Source organism: Hemitrygon akajei, unplaced genomic scaffold, assembly GCF_048418815.1.
Source record: "Hemitrygon akajei unplaced genomic scaffold, sHemAka1.3 Scf000104, whole genome shotgun sequence".
Taxonomy (NCBI): domain Eukaryota; kingdom Metazoa; phylum Chordata; class Chondrichthyes; order Myliobatiformes; family Dasyatidae; genus Hemitrygon; species Hemitrygon akajei.
In genome coordinates this window covers 1,462,403-1,481,644 of record NW_027331990.1, presented here as the reverse complement: position 1 = coordinate 1,481,644, position 19,242 = coordinate 1,462,403, and the positions used below count along the sequence as shown (strand labels likewise).

The following is a 19,242-nucleotide window of genomic DNA, read 5'->3' as shown; positions in this document are numbered from 1 at the left end:
TTAATATACTCATGATTGCTAAGTATCATCAGGGTACCAGGAGGAAGGCAGGAATATGGTGTTGGAATAAATCTCAGCCATGGTTGAGTGATGGAGCAGACTCCATGGATCGAATCACCCAATTCTGTCCCTACGTCTTATGTCTTACCATGACAGAACGATGACTCCTTCCTATCCCATATCAGGTTTTGTGATGTGGCAGGGACAGATTTGTTCAGTGGGATCATTATATTTGTCTTCAGTTTTTAGATTTCAGTGAGCAGAAATATTTTGTTCTCCTTTGTATTGTTAACATGCTCCTTTATATCTCATGTTACAGTTACACCTGGGGTGAGAGATTTATTGGAAGAAAAACCCACAACTGGAAGCAAACCACAACTGAAGACGAGGGAACAGCAACACGTGAACCAGCCCGAGGACTGAGAGCACCGACTGGAGAGAAACCCTTCTGACTCAGGGTTTCCAGTGATTCAGTCAGAAGAAAGTTTGGTGAGTCTCATTTACTCAAATACTGATCCTTTAGACATCACATAACTGTACAAAGGAAGGTAGGGAATGATTGGAGTGAGCTGAATGTGCCCAGAAATACCAGTTATGCCTCTATCAGACCCAGTTGCAATCACTCCAGATCTGCTAATGTGCTGTCAGTAGCACGGCTCTTTAAACTCACACACATTCCCTCAGTGTTTGCTCATTTGAAGAGCTTGCATCTTCTGAAGTAGCTTTTGGTCGGTTCTGAGTGTGGAGAGGGAAAGAGGGGTGTTTATATTTACTATCTTGCAAAAAGAAGTAATTGTTTGCAATTACTTGCTGCAGACTCACTACCCATACCCTGTACATTCTCAACCAGATTATTGACATAGATGACAAGTAGCAATGGGTGTTACCATGGGGAGCTCCAGGAGGCACGGGCTTTGACTCTAATAAACAGCCTCCCATCATCACCATCTGCTTCCTACCATCGAGCTGTTCCCAGACTCTGAGCTCTGTGACAAACACAATGGTAGCAGCAAGATTAGAAAGTGATTAATATAAAGAGATATTTGTTGCTTCCTGAAAGCTGTCTGATGCAATGGACCAGATCCTCCCTTGCTCACAACGTAATCTGCCCTCGGACCCTTCCTCCCGGGTCACACTGTGTCCGATAACCCACATCCCCAACCTCCCTCCACCGGCCAGTAGCCCCACAACTTTCCCACCATTTACCCCACACCCGTACACACAAACAGATTAATGTCACCAACATCCACTCTCACTGCTGGGGAACCACAACTAACTGATCCTACTTTCCAGGCCTAGACTGTCCAGCCGTCTGGCTCCATCCCGACCCTTTCCCTCGCAACCGACCTTCGATTTGCGTTGTCACGTACCCCGTTACTGGGTAACCAAACCAGGAGAAATGGAATGACATGTTGGAGTCTGGTGGTACTTTAACTATAGGTGTTTATTAATAAATGAAGTAATACAGTATCAAAAATGCAAATATACATATAAAACAGGTTAGCAATGATAAATACAGAAGTGTAGAAATAAGAATCAAAACCGAGCTCTATCGTAGTCTAGGGGTAAATGAATAGTCTTCAGATAATGCAGAGTTCAGTTCAGTTTGGGTTGAGGTAGTTGCTGTTGTGACATTGGAGAGAGAGAGAGAGCGAACGAGAGATGAGCGGAATCAGCAGGCAAACCATCCATTGTGTTCTTGTTCCTTTGTACTGTTGTGGTCATCAATTATGACCCTTCCGTTCCCGGCTAGACCGTTCTTCAGTGCTGGACTTGTCACCCAGATGAGAATGGACACACACACAAGCCCCCACTGGCCTGCTTTTACACACTGAGAGCTTTGGACCGATTCCCCCGATTCGATCCTCCAAGCGCCCACCTGCCTGTGGGTGCATAACACTCGTTCAGTGTCCAGTGGCGTCTGACTTTGTCTCAGCAGACTCGTCTTTTATCTCCCCAGCCGGGGTTCCAGCCATCCATCAGCTGATCATGTCCATCAAACTGGCCACTCCCTCCTGTCTCAGCAGGCACCTGACATCACTCTGCTGTGTCAGCAAGGATTCACACAAGCAGGCAAAGTCCTTGGGAGTAAAGTCAACAATCAGCGAAGAAGCCATAATTTTAAATCCTTGTGTCTCTCTCGTTATCAGCATGTGCAGCATGGCGCCTCTCCCCATCTTTATCCCTCCCTCTCGTTAGCAGCATAGTTCACGGGGGGCCAACTCTGGACCCCATCTCCCCATGGTTTTCTCATCACACATAACAATGTAAACCCGAGATCAGCTCCTTCCTCATCGCCGCCCAACCAGGCTCAGAGCTCGTTAAGGAGCCTCGTGTGTGGCACCTTGTCAAAGGTCTGAAATTCCAAGTGCACAATATCAGCCAATTCTCATTTGTCTACCCTGCTTATTATTTCTCAAAGCATTCCACTAAGTTCATCGGGCAAGATTTTCCCTTGAGGAAACAATGCTGACTCTGGCCTATTTTATCTTGTGCCTCCAAGTACCCCGAACTCACATCCTTAACAATCGACTCCAACATCTTTCAAACCACTGTCAGACTAAGTGGCCTATAGTTTCCTTTCTTCTGCCTCTCTCCCTTCTTGAAGAGTGGAGTGACATTTGCAATTTTCCAGTCTTCCAGAGCCATTTCTGAATTTAGTAATTCTTGAAAGATCATTAGTAATGCCTGCACAATCTCTCCAGCCACCTCTTTCAGAACTGTGGGTGTAAACCATCAGGTCCAGGTGACTTATCTGCCTTCAGATCTTCAGCTTCCAAAGAACCTTCTCTCTTGTTGTGGTCCCTTCTGTACAGGTCCCACCTTCCCTGGAAGAGAGCCATGGAACCAAAAATCCTATCCCCTCCCCTTCCCTCCCCCCTCCACATGCCTGCTGTCATGCATGGGTTTTCTACACTGGTGTCTGACGTCTGTGGGTTTGTTTCTCATGGTTGTGCAGTTTAATCTTTATTCCGTTCAGACAAGGGAGTGAGATCCAGATCTGTCACGACCTCTCATTGTGGGTGGGCATTTTTTCATTGACTCCATTCCACTGATACAACTTGCCGAAGTGCAGCCAATGTTTCTTATTACATATCATATTCATGATATATCCCTATCAATGCAAGAAGGAAGCTGAGTAATATTCAGTTTGCTTATAACAGCAGAATGGAAAATGTCCCTAGGCCTGGTGGTACGTTTTCTGTTTTTATGTTTTCATTTATCTTTGACACGATGGGTGGTTGAGAGTTGAGAATGTCTGGTCTGGAGTTCTGGGAATCTGTAATTATGTTGCCTGATTTACTGAGACAGCAGGAAGTATAGAGCGAGTCCATGGAGGGGAGGCTTGTTTCCATGATGTGCTCTGCGAAGTCCCCAGTTTTCTGCTATTTCTTGAAGTCAACAGAAGAGAGTAGCCACACAAAGGTGTGATGTATCCAAATGGAATACTTTTTACGGTGTAAACTTAAATTCGCCGGATCAATAACCACACCACAATCAGTTCATTACCTTATCTTTTTCACAAGTTTACTTTATTCTTTTCCACCAATCATGGGAAGCTCACATCTACAGATGCACTGGGCTGTCTGCACCACTCTCTGCAGGTTCCTGCGATTAAGGGAAGTACAGTTCCCGTACCAGGCAGTGATGCAGCCAGTCAGGATGCTTTCAATTGTCTCCCTGTAGAAAGCTCTTAGGATTTGGGGCCCAAACCAAACTTCTTCAACCATCTGAGGTGAAAACACAGCTGGTATGTACGGACCAGTTGAGATCCTTGGCGATGTTTATGTTGAGAAACTTAAAGCTGTTCACCATCTTAACCCCAGGTCCATTGACGTCAATAGGGGTTAGTCTGCCTCCATTCCTCCTGTCCTCCACAACCAGCTCCTTTGTTTTTGTGATAATGAGGGAGAGTTTGTTTTCTTGACACCAGTCAGATGTTGTTCAGACCTCAGACAGAGTCAGCAATCAAATGGTTGAGCATGGTGCGATGAACGTGCTGAGCTGTGTATATCACAATGCAAGAAGCATCGTAGGAAAGCCAGATGAGCTGAGGACAGGGAATTATGATATTGTAGCCATTACTGGGACTTGGTTGCACCCAACAGTCTGAGGGATTTAGAAGAACAAATTTCCAGAGAGATCGCAGACCTTGCCAAGAAACAAAGGTTGTCTCAGTAAGTGATTTTAACTTTCCAAATATTGTCTGGGACTCCCATACTGTAAAAGGACTGGATGAGGTAAAGTTTGTCAAATGTGCCGTTAATCCCGACGTAGAAGTGTGCAATAAGCTGTTAGGAAATGATCCAGGGCTGGTGACAGCAATTAGTGATCATAATGTCATGAGATTCAAGGTAAATATGGAGAAAAAGCGGTCTGGATCACGGGCTGAGATTCTCAATTGGAGAAAGGTCAATTTTGTGGTATCAGAAAGGATCTGACAAGTGTGGCTTGGGACAGGCTGTTTTCTGGCAAAGGAGTACTTGGTAAGTGGGAGGCCTTCAGAAGTGAAATTTTGAGGATGTGGAGTTTGTATGTGCCTGCCAAGATAAAGGTTGAATGGTAACTGGTGCAGGGAACCTTGGTTTTTAAGAGATATTGAGGCCCTGGATATGTTGTTCCTCTAAATGCATCAGACTGTTGGGTGCTACCAAGTCACATTAATGTCTACAATATCATGATTCCATGCACTGATTTCATCTGACTTTTTTTTAGTTGTCTTCTGTTGGTTTCCAAAAGCTTCCCAATAATTTTTCTCTTTTGTTTGCCCTCTCTTTGACTTTTATGTCGGCTTTGGCTTTTCATTTCAGCCATGGTTGTGTCCTCCTGCCTTTCCAATACTTCCACTTCTTTGGGATGTATCGATCACTCATTTCCCGAATTGCTCCCAGAAACTCCAGCCATTGCTGCTCCGTTGTCACTCCCACCTTTTCCCTTCCAAACAAGTTTGTCCAGCTTCTCTGTCATAGAAACATGGAGAAGTTCAGTACAGAAACAGGCTATTTGGCCCATCTAGTCAATGCTGAAAAAACATTTAAGCTGTCAAATGCAACTACCTGCTTCAGGACCATCGCCCTCCATACCCCTACCATCTAGGCTCCCATCCAAACTTCTTTGAAATGGTGAAACCGAGCTCATATTCACCACTTGTGCTGACATCTCAGTCCACACTCTCACAACCATTTCAGTGAAGAGCTTTTCCAAATGTTTCTGTTAAATTTTCACCTTCCCTACTTACCCATGAACTCTGGTTATCACCGCATCCATCCTCAGTGGAAAATGCTGCTTGCATTTACCTTATCTGTACCCTAATCATTTGGTATACTTCTAACAAAACTTCAAAGCAATGTATGATTCCCTTGTTTATGTTTAGAGCATATTTTAGGTGAAAAGATGATGAGGGGCATTGATCGTGTGGATAGCCAGAGGCTTTCTTCCCCAGGTCTAAAGTGGCTAACATGTGGGGCATAGTTTTAAGGTGCTGGGAAATAGATACTGAGGGGATATCAGGGGTTAGCTTTTTTACACAGAGAGTGGTGGGTGCATGGAATGCGTGAGAGTGTTTCAGTTACTGTGGGGCCAGGCACCCATGCAGCTCAGTGGGAACAGGGAATAATACCAATGGAGAGAGTCAAACTGAGCCAGGTTACAGATTGGGGATGGCAGAAATGGCCCATTCTCATAGAGACAGGAGGAGCATCAGAGAAGTAATATCACACCTTGACAAGTCAAGTAATCTCATCTGAAATGTTGTCCTACACCAATTGATGGATTTTGTAAATCTTTTTACAGGTTGAAAATGACCAGGATTTTGTCTACTGGAATCTCAAACAGATCACACCAGTTTTGCTGCCTCTGACCAGATATTTAAGAAGTGGAGCAAGGGATTCACTTCATCTTCCTTCCTGCTCAGACTGTGGGGAGGGATTCACTCGATCATCTGACTAACTGGCACCGCGTCATTTTACATGGGGGAATCCATTCACCTGCTCAGACAGTGGGAATGGATTCAGTCGGACATCTCAACTGAAGGTACATCAGCAACTTCACACTGGGACAAGGCCATTCACCTGTTCTGTGTGTGAGAAGGGATCCAGTCGGTCTTCCCACCTGTGGACACACCAGTCAGTTCACACTGGGCAGAATTTGGTCATCTGCTGAATTTGTAGGGAAAAATTCACTCTGTCATCTGACATTATGACTCACCAGTGAGTTTACACCGGGGAGTGGCCATTCAACTGCTCAGACTGAGGGACGGGATTCACTTGCTTATCTGACCTAATGGCTCATCTGCGAGTTCACATTGGGGAGAGGCCGTTCACCTGCTCGGACTGTGGGAAGGGATTCACTCAGTCACATCAACTGAAGGTACATCAGCGAGTTCACACTGGGGAGAGGCCGTTCACCTGTTCAGACTCTGGGAAGGGATTCACTCAGTCATCTAAACTACTGGTACACAACTCAGTTCACACTGTAGAGAGGCCATTCACCTGCTCAGACTGTGGGAGGGGATTCACTTGCTCAGCTAACCTGAAAGTACATCAGCGAGTTCACACTGGAGAGAGGCCATTCACCTGCTCAGACTGTGGGACGGGATTCACTTGCTTATCTGCCCTAATGGAACACCAGCGAGTTCACACTGGGGAGAGGCCGTTCATCTGCTCGGACTGTGGGAAGGGATTCACTCGGTCATCTCAACTGAAGGTACATCAGCGAGTTCACACTGGGAAGAGGCCGTTCACCTGTTTAGACTGTGGGAAGGGATTCACTCAGTCATCTAAACTACTGGTACACAAGTCAGTTCACACTGGAGAGAGGCCATTCACCTGCTCAGACTGTGGGAGGGGATTCACTCAGTCATCTAACCTGAAGGTACATCAGCGAGTTCACACTGGAGAGAGGCCGTTCACCTGCTCAGACTGTGGAAAGGGATTCACTCGGTCATCTGCCCTAATGGTGCACCAGCGAGTTCACACTAGAGAGAGGCCGTTCACCTGCTCAGACTGTGGGAAGGGATTCACTCAGTCATCTCAACTGAAGGTACACCTGCGAGTTCACACTGGGGAGAAGCCATTCACCTGCACAGACTGTGGGACAGGATTCACTCAGTCATCCTCCCTAATGAAACACCAGCGAGTTCACACCGGGGAGCAGCCGTTCACCTGCTCGGACTGTGGGAAGGGATTCAATCAGTTATCTAACCTGAAAACACATCAGCAAGTTCACACTGGCGAGAGGCCATTCACCTGCTCAGACTGTGGGAAGGGATTCATTCGGTCGTCTGACCTAATGGCTCACCATCGAGTTCACACAAGGGAGCGGCCGTTCACCTGCTCACACTGCGGGGAGGGATTCATTTGCTCATCTAACCTTAAGGTACATCAGCAAGTTCACACTGGCGAGAGGCCATTCACCTGCTCAGACTGTGGGAAGGGATTCCCTTGCTCATCTCAACTGATGGTACATCAGCGAGTTCACACTGGAGAGAGGCCGTTCATCTGCTCAGACTGTGGGAAGGGATTCCCTTGTTCATCTCAGCTGATGGTACATCAGCGAGTTCACACTGGAGAGAGGCAGTTCACCTGCTCAGACTGTGGGAAGGGATTCACTCGGTCATCTATACTGAAGGTACATCAGCGAGTTCACACTGGCGAGAGGCCGTTCACCTGCTCGGACTGTGGGAAGGGATTCACTCGGTCATCTAAACTGAAGGTACATCAGCGAGTTCACACTGGAGAGAGGCCGTTCACCTGCTCAGACTGTGGGAAGGGATTCACTGAGTCATCCACCCTAATGGCACACAAGCGAGTTCACACCAGGGAGCAGCCGTTCACCTGCTCGGACTGCGGGAAGGGATTCACTTGGTCATCTCAACTACAGAGACACCAGCGAGTTCACACTGTGTAGAGGCTGATCACCTGCTCAGACATTGGGAAGAGTTTCTCTCAGCCATCTCCATCAAATGTGCATCATTGGGTTCACACTGGAGAGTAGCTATTCTCCTGCTGTGATTGTGGGAAGCGATTCACTTAGTCATCTCGGCTTATGTAACTCTCGCTTCGGCTAGCAGCTTAATGTAGGGGGTGATATCCCCACAGGCTGGCCAAACTTGTGAAATCTCGTTCGGGTGGATGCTGTGTGATGTGTCCCCTGTTACAAATCAGTTCCCTGAAATTACAAACAGTACACAATATACGATTAAACGATTGAGCTTTATAATTCTGACTTTGACTACAGGATTAGGTAAGTAAACAAAGAAGAATGGCCCGCTCTCTCCATTCGTGTCTTCTCATCTCTCCCTAGCGAAAGACCATAAATTCCCTCTTCCAGACTCACAAGAAAGAACGTTTCTCTCGTTGGATAGCCCCACACTCCAAAACCCTGTTATCTCCAGGCTTAACCTAAACATTGCTGCTACAGAGAAACCATTACCTCAGCAGTGAAACATTACAGAGAGGCCATTACATTAGCAGTGAAACCTTGCAGCATGTTACACTTGTGACACACTACCGGGTTCACACTGGGGAGAAAGTTTCAATAAGCTGCATGTTGGATATTTGTCCATCACCGTTGCTGAATGCAATTTCGAGACTGACTGTCGGTGCTGAACTCTGCAATTATTGCTGCTGCTCACCACACCCAGTTCTTCACCCTGGTCACTGGGCATGGGAGGAGTTTCTTCTGCTGTACATTCACCTTTAATGGGACTGGAGTTTAATATTCTGGATCTGAGACAAATAAATCAGTTCTATTTTAAACTCTGTCTCTGGTACTTAAGTGAATTTATAACACACCTAGTGTACAGTAGAGAGTCAACTCTGGCCAGCTGGACCCTGCCACTGATTCTGTTCCATGACAGTCCTTTTCAATCCTCCCCGGTACAGCCAAAGTCGGCCTCAGGAAAAATCTTTCCAGACAGATCACTCAGAATTCTTTGGTGAAATGAGAAAGGTGGTGTGTGTTGTTTGTTTGGATTTTCAGATGATTCTGAACAAGGTGCTGCAGCTGAAGCTGCTTAACAAGACTACAGCTCATGGTATTTGATGTCTCTGTGCTGTTCCCGCTGAAGTTTAGAATTATGGGCGGGGTGTAGAGTTGCGGGGGCGGGGTTCCCAAATACTGTAAAGCCGAGACAGAGAGGATATGGAGAGGATGTTTTCCATAATACGAAGCCCAGGTCCAGGGATACACCCTCAGACTACAGGGAAATCAATTCAGATGAGGAGGAAGTCTTACGATATCATGTTTATTCAGCATGGCCGTGTCTGATCTATGCTTCTGTGCCCTTCCCCCTGTATCTCCAGCTCAAATGTACCCAGCCACCCACCTACACTCAGATAGATAAACACTTCATTGATCCTAAAGGAATTTACATGGAAGATTTAGAATTTTAGAAAATTCCATATGTCTGGATTTAAAATGAGTGGCCCTTTTTGATCCTGTCAGTTTCTCTTTCACTGATCCACAGAGATATCAAAAGGCCCGTCCCTTTCCCTCGTATATCTCCACCGGCTCAATCCCTGGTTTCTATCCCAGTTTAACTCCCCATCTCTCTTCCCTCCACTATTCCCTCCAATCTCTCTCCTCAGTCATTGTCTCCCACGCCTCCTTCTGCCCCCTCACTCGCTCCTTGTTTATTTCTCACCCACATCCATCTCCCCGCCATTCTCTCCCCTCACTGGTTGTCGCCACCATCTCTCTCCCCTGTTTCTTGCCTCCGCCACTTCCCTCTCATCTCTCCTCAGTCTGTCTCGCTAACACTCCTACTGTCTCTCGATTCTCTCTCCCTCTCTTTCAATACCACCACTCAGCCTGTTCTCTCTTCTCTCTCTCTCCCCCCACTCTCTCTATCTCTCCCTTTCCCACTTTCCCTTCTCTCCTTCTCCCTCTTCCTCTGTCTCTCTGTCTCTTTCTTTCCCTCCTCTGCTTCATCCAACTCCAAATGCCAGTAAGTTCCGCCGTCACTTGCACATTGAAAGGTGCTATTATGGAGTGAACATGGGCCGAGGATCCGGGTCGGTCTGTAAAGGTGGGGTGTGGTTTGTAGACAGAAAGTGGAGTAGAGAAGTGAGAGTGAGAGGAAGTTGGGATGAGAAGAGTAAGAGAGGGAGATGAGGAAGTGGGAGAGGTATTATTAAGATAAGAGTGGAGAGGGGGAAAGGGAGAGTGAGAGTAAATGGAGGAGAGAAGCAGAGAGGAATGTGTGCTGAGGATTGAGAGGAGGGAGGGGTAGGGAGAAAGGGACTGACAGATCTGGTGAGCGCACTATGGAGAGAGGAAGGAGCAAGATGTTGAGGGAGCTGCACACACTCAGTGTTGAGGGAGTTGCATTTCCTCTGTCCCACTCACAGTAACTCTTCTAAGGATGTATTTGCATCAACAAAAGCAGGATTCAACACGCTGTGAGCGTGTGCTATTCTGAACTGAAATGAAAGCTCAACCCAGAAAGATGAAGAAATTATCACAATGGAACAGTGATTCCCTCTGGGGGCAGTTACGTGTCCAAAAAATGGCTTTAGGAGCAAATAGCACTCGCCGGGGGGGGGGGGGCATTCGAGATTCCTGGCGGGGCAATAAGCTGCCTCTAACTTGCGGTATCAGACCTGATCGACCGTTAGTAGAGCAGGTACTTCCAAAAAGGATGTGGCACTGGAATAAAGGAAGAAGCATCGCACTGCAGGCCTTGAGCATTCGTCGTCACAACGGGTCTGACACTTGGCGATCTCGTCCGACCGAACCAACCTAACAGACGTCGTTGGGGATTAGCAACGAGGGTGCTCGGCATTTCGCCTTGACTTGCGGCACTAGGGCTGGGAAACACTGCTATAGAAGAAAGGTTTAGCCAATAAATCAGCATAATCGTCCATGGATGAGATCCCCACGATGTGAGCAAAGGAGGAAAGCGTCCAACGTCAGGCTCAAAGCTGGAGACCTCTTCCCAGAAACTGCGTAGTTCCTTGTGTCAATACAGGACCAGGCGGTTGACACAGAAATAACAAAAATGCACATTAAAATTGTCACAAACTCAAGACGAAGTGTTGTGCTCTAAAGCAGAATATGCCGTTTGATTGCTGACAAAGACGCCATCAAGTGGCAAGCATCATTCACCAAAATCCTGCTTTATGAGACGATCATGAAAGATACTATAGATGACAATCAATACAAACCTGATCCAGTTTTAGATTCTGAGTCAAACAATTGCATTGCTACTAATCCGTTATTAGAGATAGGGCTATACATGATCCCGTCCGGATATAATATCACAGGATAAACATGCAAATTAGATTTACTGAATAGATACAGGCATTCCGACACACACAGCACGCTGAAATCAATAAGTGAAAAAACCTGAAATATGCCATGGCGTTGATAGCAGTGTGACGTCATTCACTGTCTCTCATTTTGGAAGGGATTCAATCGGCCATCGCAGATACACCAACAGCTTCGCACCCGGAAGCGACCGTTCACCTGCTCCGTGTGTGCGAAGAGACTCATTCAGTTAACCCACCTTGTGATGCTCCGGTGAGTTCATAATAAATAGAGGCCACATTTCTGTCCGGAGTGAGCAAAGAGATTTACTCAATCATCCCAGCTACGGCAACACCAGCAACTTCACATCAGGGAGGAAGTTCTAATCAGCTCTATGTTAAATATTTAACCATCACGGTGACTGAAGGCAGCTGCAGGATCATGAGGGACTGTTACTGTCAGATTCTGCAGTTCTTGCGGCTGCTCATCGCACCCAGGACTGAACCCTGGTCACTGAGCATTGGGGGAGTCTGTTCTGCTGATGTTAGCCTTAAACTAGACTGGTGTTTAATATTACGCTCACTCTCTACTACTCTCACAATGTACACTAGAGAGGCCACTCAATCCATCTGGTCCTAGCCCATATTTCTGTTCCATATCAGTATTTTAAAGTGTATCTCTGCCGTTTATCTCTCATACTCTCTGTTGCAAATAGTCACTATTCCGTGGGAGAAGAGATTTCCCTTGAATTTCATGGAATCATAGAAATCTGCAGCAAATTACAGGCCCTTCAGCCAACAATGTTGTGCCGACCATGTACCCTACTCCAGACAACTGCCGAGAATTGCCCTACCGCAGAGCCCTCTGATCTTCTAAGTTCCATGAACCTATCTAAGATTCTCTTAACAGACCCTATTGTATCTGCCTCTACCACTTCAAGCAACTTAAAATATTTTCACTCATTTCAAAGGACTGGGCCTCAGACAGCTGGGTTGCTGCAATGCATCTCTAAAGTCTGACAGCAGACTAGCGAGTGAATCTTCGATGGAGCAGAGTCAGAAACCAAAGAGTTGCCAGCACCAGTCAGGGCTTTGGGGCTCCAGAAAAAGATGGGGTCTGGAGGTTTTGAGCGGGTGGAGGGAAGAGGAATCAGACCAGCAGGATCTGGCTATGAATAAAAGATGAGAAACATTTGGAAACTGGTTAATTGAAAAACAAATTGGTTAATTTCTACAAAATATTGCAGGTAATCAGCAGATCAGGCAGCAAATGTGGAGAGGAATAAATGGACAGCATTTTAGCCGAGCCCCTTCAGCATGCCTAGACTGTGTACTCCTCTGCTTAGTTGCTGCCTGAACTACAGAGTTCCTTCAGCATTGTGTGTGTTTGCGTTCCTCTTTTTCCAGCAATTGCAGAAACATGCCCACTCTGGGTGATCAGAATGGTAATCTATACGGGAGATGGGGGAGGTTTTAAATAGTAGTTTTACATCCGTATTTACTCAGGAGATGGACACAGAGTCTGCAGAAGTGAGGCAAAGCAGCAGCAACCTCATGGACCCTGTACAGATTACAGAGGTGGAGGTGTTTGCTGTCTTAAGGCAAATTGCCATGGATCAATCCCCAGGGCCTGAAAAGTTGTTCCCTGGGACCCTGTGGAAGACAAGTGCAGAAATTGTCGGAGCCCAAGCACAGATATTTAAATCATCCTTAGTGACAGGTGAGGTACTGGAGGATTGGAGGACAGCCAATGTTGTTCCGCTGTTCAAGAAAGCCTCTAAAATTAAACTAAGAAATTGTACATTGGTGAGCTTGTCATCAGTTGTGGGAAAGTTAATGGAACGTAAGTGCAGGAACTCGATATACAAGTTTTTGGATAGATGTGGACTGATTAAGGATAGATAGCATAGCTTTGTGCAGGGTAGGACATGTCTAACCAATCTTATAGAGTCTCTTGAGGAAGTTATCAGGAAAGTGGATGAAGGCAAGGCTGCTGATGTTGTCTACATGGACTTTAGCAAGCCACTTGGCAAAGTCTCACATTGGAGGTTGGTCAAGAAGTTTCAGACATTCAGCATTCAAGATGAGATAGTAAATTGGATGAGACACTGTCTTTGGGAGAAGCCAGAGTGTGGTAGCAGATGGTTGCCTATCTGAATGGAGGCCTGTGACTAGTGGTGTGGCACAGGGATCAGTACTGGATCTGTTGTTGTTTGTCATCTATATCAGTAATCTGGATGATAGTATGGTTAGCTGGATCAGCAAAAATGTGGATCACACCAAGTCTGGGAGTTTAGCGGACTGTGAGCAGACTATCATGGCTTGCAGTGCCAACTGGACCAGCTGGAAAGATGGTTTGAGAAATGGAAAATGGAACTTAATGCAGACAAGTATGAGGTGTTGCACTTTGGCAGGACCTATTAGGGTAGGTCTTACACAGTGATTGGTCGGGAACTGAGAAGTGTTGTAGAGGAAAGGAATCTGGGAATACCGGTCTATATTTCACTGAAAGTGGTGTCACAGTTCAAAAGGTATAGAGAGAAAGATTTTGGCCCACTGGCCTTCATGAACTAAAGTACTATCAACAATAGATGGATGTTATGTTGACGTTGGTGAGGCCTAATTTGGAATATTTTGTGCAGTTTTGGTCACCAACCTACAGGAAAGATGTAAAAGAGGTTGAAAGAGTTCAGAGAAAATTTAAAGGATGTTGTCAGGTCTGGAGGGCTTGGGTTAGAAGGAAACATTGAACTGGACTGGACTTTATTCCTTGGAAAGTAGAAGAGTGAGGGGAGATCTGATGGAGGTATTCCACAGTTTTGAGGGTCATAGATGGGGTAAATGCAAGCCGGATTTTTCCACTGAGATGGGGTGGGACCACAACCAGACGCCATGGATTAAGAGTGAAAGGTGAACTGTTAAGTGGATCAAGAGGGAAAACTTGTTCACTGAGATGGTCATCCAGGTGTGGAATGAGCAGCCAGCACAAGTGGTGCATGCGAGCACGATTACAACGTGTTAGAGGTTGGTATAGGTACCTGGATGGTAGGGGTATGGGAGTGGAAAGCGTAAATAGCTTGGCACTAACGAGATGGGCCAATGTGTCTGAATCTTTCTATGACTGTGACAAGAATCTTAAACAATACTAATACTCACTCTAATTTCTTTTAACAGCTGTGCAGACCAACCATACACCTGAGTAGGAGATATTTACATGGCGTTAAAACTGTGGTACTTTAAGTTAACAGTACATAAAATAAAATCCCAGCTGCACATCAACAAAGGGTATTTGCATGAGAGTGTTTCAGTTACTGTGGGGCCAGGCTCCCATGCAGCTCAGTGGGAACAGGGAAATGGAGAGAGTCAAACTGAGCCAATTCACAGATTGGAGAAGGTAGAAATGTCCCATTCTTATAGAGACTGGAAGAGTATCAGAGAATTTGATGGTCATTCCAGACACCAACCATGTGCCCAGTTATAAGATGATTTCTTTCTGCAACTTGGGTTGAACCTCACTGTAACAGTGTGATGTCAGATCACACCTTGGTAACTAATGTGATTTCATCTGAAATGTTGTCCTTCACCCACTGATGGATTTTGTAAATCTATTTACAGGTTAAAAATGACAAGGAAATTGCCTATGGGAATTCAAAGCAGTCTTGCTGTCTCTGTCCAGATATTTAAGAATTGGAGCAAGGGATTCCCTCAATCATCCTTCCTGCTCAGACTGTGGGAAGGGATTCACTCTATCATCTGACCGATTGGCATGCCCGTTATTTTACACAGGTAACATTCAGCTGTTCAGACTGGGAATGGAATCACTCGTTCATCTCAACTAAAGGTACGTCAGCAAGTTCACACTGGGACAAGGCTATTCACCTGTTCTGTGTGTGAGAAGGGATTCAGATGATCTTTCCAGCTGTGGACACACCAGTCAGTTCACATTGAGCAGAGGCTGGTCATCTGTTGAAATTGTGGGGAAGGATTCACTAGGCCATATCTGACCGAATGGCACACCAGCGAGTTCACACTGGGGAGCGGCCGTTCACCTGCTCAGACTGCGGGAAGGGATTCACATGCTCATCTAAACTGAAGGAACATCAGCGAGTTCACACTGGAGAGAGGCCGTTCACCTGCTCAGACTGTGGGAAGGGATTCACTCAGTCATCCTCCCTATTGGCACACCAGTCAGTTCACACTGGGGAGTGGCCGTTCACCTGCTCAGTGTGTGGGAAAGGATTCACTCGATCATCCTCCCTATTGGCACACCAGTCAGTTCACACTGGAGTATGGCCATTCATTTGCTCAGACTGTGGGAAGGGATTCACTCGGTCATGTGATCTGCTGGCACACCAGCGAGTTCACACTGGGGAAAGGCCGTTCACCTGCTGTGAATGTGGGAGGGGATTCGCTCGGTCATCTGATCTACTGATACACCAGCGAGTTCACACTGGGGAGAGGCCGTTCACCTGCTGTGAATGTGGGAAAGGATTTGCTCGGTCATCTGATCTGCTGGCACACCAGTCAGTTCACACTGGGGAGAGACCATTCACGTGCTCAGTCTGTGGGAAGGGATTCCATCGATCATCCGACCTTCATAGACACCAGCGATTTCACACTGGGGAGAAGTCGTTCACCTGCTCAGACTGTGGGAAAGGATTCACTTTATTATTTCACCTACGGAGGCACCAGTCAGTTCATGCAAGGGAGAGGCTTTTCACCTGCTCAGTCTGTGGGAAGACTTTCTCTCAGTCGTCCACCCTACAGATTCACCAACGAGTTCACACTGGGGAGAGGCTGTTCACCTGCTCAGACTGTGGGAAGGGATTCACTCGGTCATCTCATCTACTGAGACACCAGCAAGTTCACACTGGGGAGAGGCCGTTCATCTGCTGTGAGTTTGGGAAGTGATTCATTCAGTCAGCTTATCTACTCAGACAGCAGCAAGTTCACACTGGGTAGAGGCCAATCAGGCTTTGGGAAAAGATTCTCTCAGTAATCTCCACCAAATGTGCATCATTGAGTTCACACTGTGGAGAGGCCGTTCACCTGCTGTGAATGTGGGAAGGGATTCACACAGTAATCTATCCTTGTGACACACTACCGGGTTCACACTGGGGAGAAAGTTTCAATAAGCTTCATGCTGGATATTTGTCCATCACCGTTGCAGAATGTAATTTCGAGAGTGACTGTCGGTGCTGAACTCTGCAATTATTGCTGCTGCTCACCACACCCAGTTCTGCACCCTGGTCACTGGACTTGGGGGGAGTTTCTTCTGCTGCACATTCACCTTTAATGGGACTGGAGCTTAATCTTCTGCATCTGAGACAAATAAATCAGCTCTATTTTAAACTTGGTTTCCGGTACTTAGTGAATTTATAACACACCTTGTGTACAGTAGAGACTCAACTCAGGTCTGCTGGACCCTGCCAGAGATCCTGCTCCAGACAGTCCTTTTAAATCCTACCCTGTTGTTCATCTCTCTCTCTCCCTGTGGTGATGGGTTCCAAACAGTCACCACTCTAGGTGAAGAGGTTTCCGTTTTATTTTCTGCAGACTGAAGAAGTTGAGCTGACTGCAGTTCTGCTTGACATGTTCTTCACCCCTCAAATCTCTGCGCTGATAGAGAATGACATTGGTAGTTAACCTCCTTATTCAGGGCACATTCCACATTATGGGTCATTTTCCCTGCTTCTACAGGGTTGTTATAAAACACCACTCTCCTCTAAAGACTGAAATCAGAATGGAAACCATTAATTGGATGTTCAACTGAGCAAGGTCAGAAACCGGAGGCGGGTCCGCACAGGGCAGAGTTTGGTGTACTGGAGGATGGTCGGGGTAAGAACGTATGATGAGGAGAAGGGAATCAGCAGCGGGACGTGGCTACAAATGACAGAGTGGAAACATTTGGAAGCTGATTGACAGAGAAAATCTTTTGTTTGTCTGACTGATGGCACAAGCAACACCTGTGGTGAGGTGCTCTGCTGGTCGAAGAACATGTGTGTGTTGGGAAAAGTTTTATCTATTGAAGCAGTTGTTCCTGCTTGTTTATCTTGTAATGTTATATCCGGAAGTTTATTATAGATTGTCCTTTGTGAAATAATGTATTGATTATCATATAATTTGTAAGATTTTGACTCTAAAACTGTATCAGGCTGGAATTTATGGTGCCTTTATGAAGTGATGGAGGGCATTCGTGAGTTGGTATTTTAAAGCAAGATTTTGGTGAATATTATTTGCCAGTTGTTAGTAGCTTTGTAAGTAATCAGATTGAGTTAAACTACTGCAGGATCCTGGAATGTATTGGATTGTGTCTGGTTTCTCTTGGCATTTTCTGTACTTACTGCCTTGTTTGTTGTATTTAATGTATTTCTGATTTTTTTTCTTTCTTTTGTTAACTACTTTGTCCTGTATTTCTGCAAGGGGCCCCTCTGTTTCTGGGAAGAGGTCTCCAACTCTCTGTCAGGTGCTCGATGCTTCATTGTCACCATCTCGTCTGCTCAGATCATTGGGATGTCTCCCATGGAGAGTCATTCTCATTCCAGTGGTTGATGTTTCCTTCCATAGTGATAATTAATTTTTCTGAGTGGGCCTCACATTGAAGTTTCCTGGTCTGTGTTACTTATCACAATTGCATATACACACATGGAGTACTGAATCCTGTTCATTTTTGATGAAAATATATACTTAGTTTTATCTGACTCTTGTGTGATTTTTTTTTCATGTGTGTTATTTCTCTTCCTCCTTCTGTCCAAGGTAGTGTTATTCTAGTGGGTTTGAGTGCCAATAGTCTTTTCTGAAGTTCTTATTTATCTTTGTAAATTTTACTGATTGAAATGGGACAAATATATTTTTATAAAAAAAGTTAATGTCGGTATTGATGAAAGTTCGTATTGCCTCTGTTGTATTTGTTAAGTATTGAGCTCTGTTTTGCAGTTTTTTTAAGCCTTGAACTAAATTTTGTCAAAGGGTTTTTCTATTTCCACTACTTTCTATTCTTGTTGGTTTTCCACATACGTGGGAATCAAGAGCCCCGATGAATGGTCTTGGCCCAAAATGTTGATTCCCATCCATAGATGCTGCCTGACATGCTGAGCTCCTCCAGCACTTTGTGTGATGTTCTCAGATTTCTAACATCTGCAGGTCCTCTTTTTGACTGCTTCTTTCAACGGATACTGCTCGACCTGCTGAGTTCATCCAGCTTGTTTGTACGTCTTGATTTGACCACAGCATCCTCAGTGCACTTTGTGTTTGCAGGTCCTCTTGTTCCCAGATACCTACCTGTTTATTGTAAGAACAAGCCAAGAACAAGCTGGTAGTGGGTTTGTGTGGCTTTGTTGGTAAAATATTAAATACAATCATTAGAAAGAGGTGGCATAGGGTTGGAAAGTGCAGAATCTGTGGGTAGAATTAAAGAACTGCAAATGTAAAAAAAAAACCCTGATGGGAATTGTATAGAGACCTCCAAACAGTAGTAAGTATGTGGTCCACAAGTTACACTGGGAGATGGAAAATGCGTACCAAAAGGGCAATGTTACAATAGTCATGGGGGATTGTCATCCAGGTGATTAGGAAAATTAGGATGGTGTTGGTCTCAGAGGAGGAATTCCTTGAATCCCTACAAGATGCTTTTTTAGAGCAGCTAATGGTTGAGCCCAGATGGGGATCAGCTATTCTGGATTGGGTGTTGTAATGAACCTGAATTAATTAGGTCACTGAAGTTGAAAGAACTCTTAAAGACAAGTGATCTTAATATGATCAAATTCACCCTGACATTAAAGAAGGAGAAGCTAAAATCAGATGTGGAATAAAGAGAATTAGAGAGGCGTAAAATAAAAATTGGTCAAAAGTGATTTGTAAAGTACTTGGGTACGGATGAAAACCAAGCAGCAGTGGTTGTTATTTCTGGAAGCAATTCGGAAGGCACGGGATTTACACATCACAAAGAGGAAGTAGAATTATAAAGGTAAGGTGACAAAACCTTGGCAGATAA

At 45.6% G+C, this 19,242-nt stretch overlaps 1 protein-coding gene across 1 annotated transcript; it reads left to right on the top strand.

Annotated features, from left to right (window-relative positions):
• The first annotated feature begins 210 nt into the window (after positions 1-210).
• Positions 211-17,945, top strand: LOC140723199 (uncharacterized). The gene is made up of 4 exons (XM_073037810.1): positions 211-489; positions 5,794-7,797; positions 15,345-15,524; positions 15,606-17,945. The coding sequence occupies exons 2-4, from the start codon at positions 6,283-6,285 to the stop codon at positions 16,158-16,160; spliced, it is 2,250 nt and encodes a 749-aa protein (XP_072893911.1). The 5' UTR covers positions 211-489; positions 5,794-6,282; the 3' UTR covers positions 16,161-17,945.
• The last annotated feature ends 1,297 nt before the right edge of the window (positions 17,946-19,242 follow it).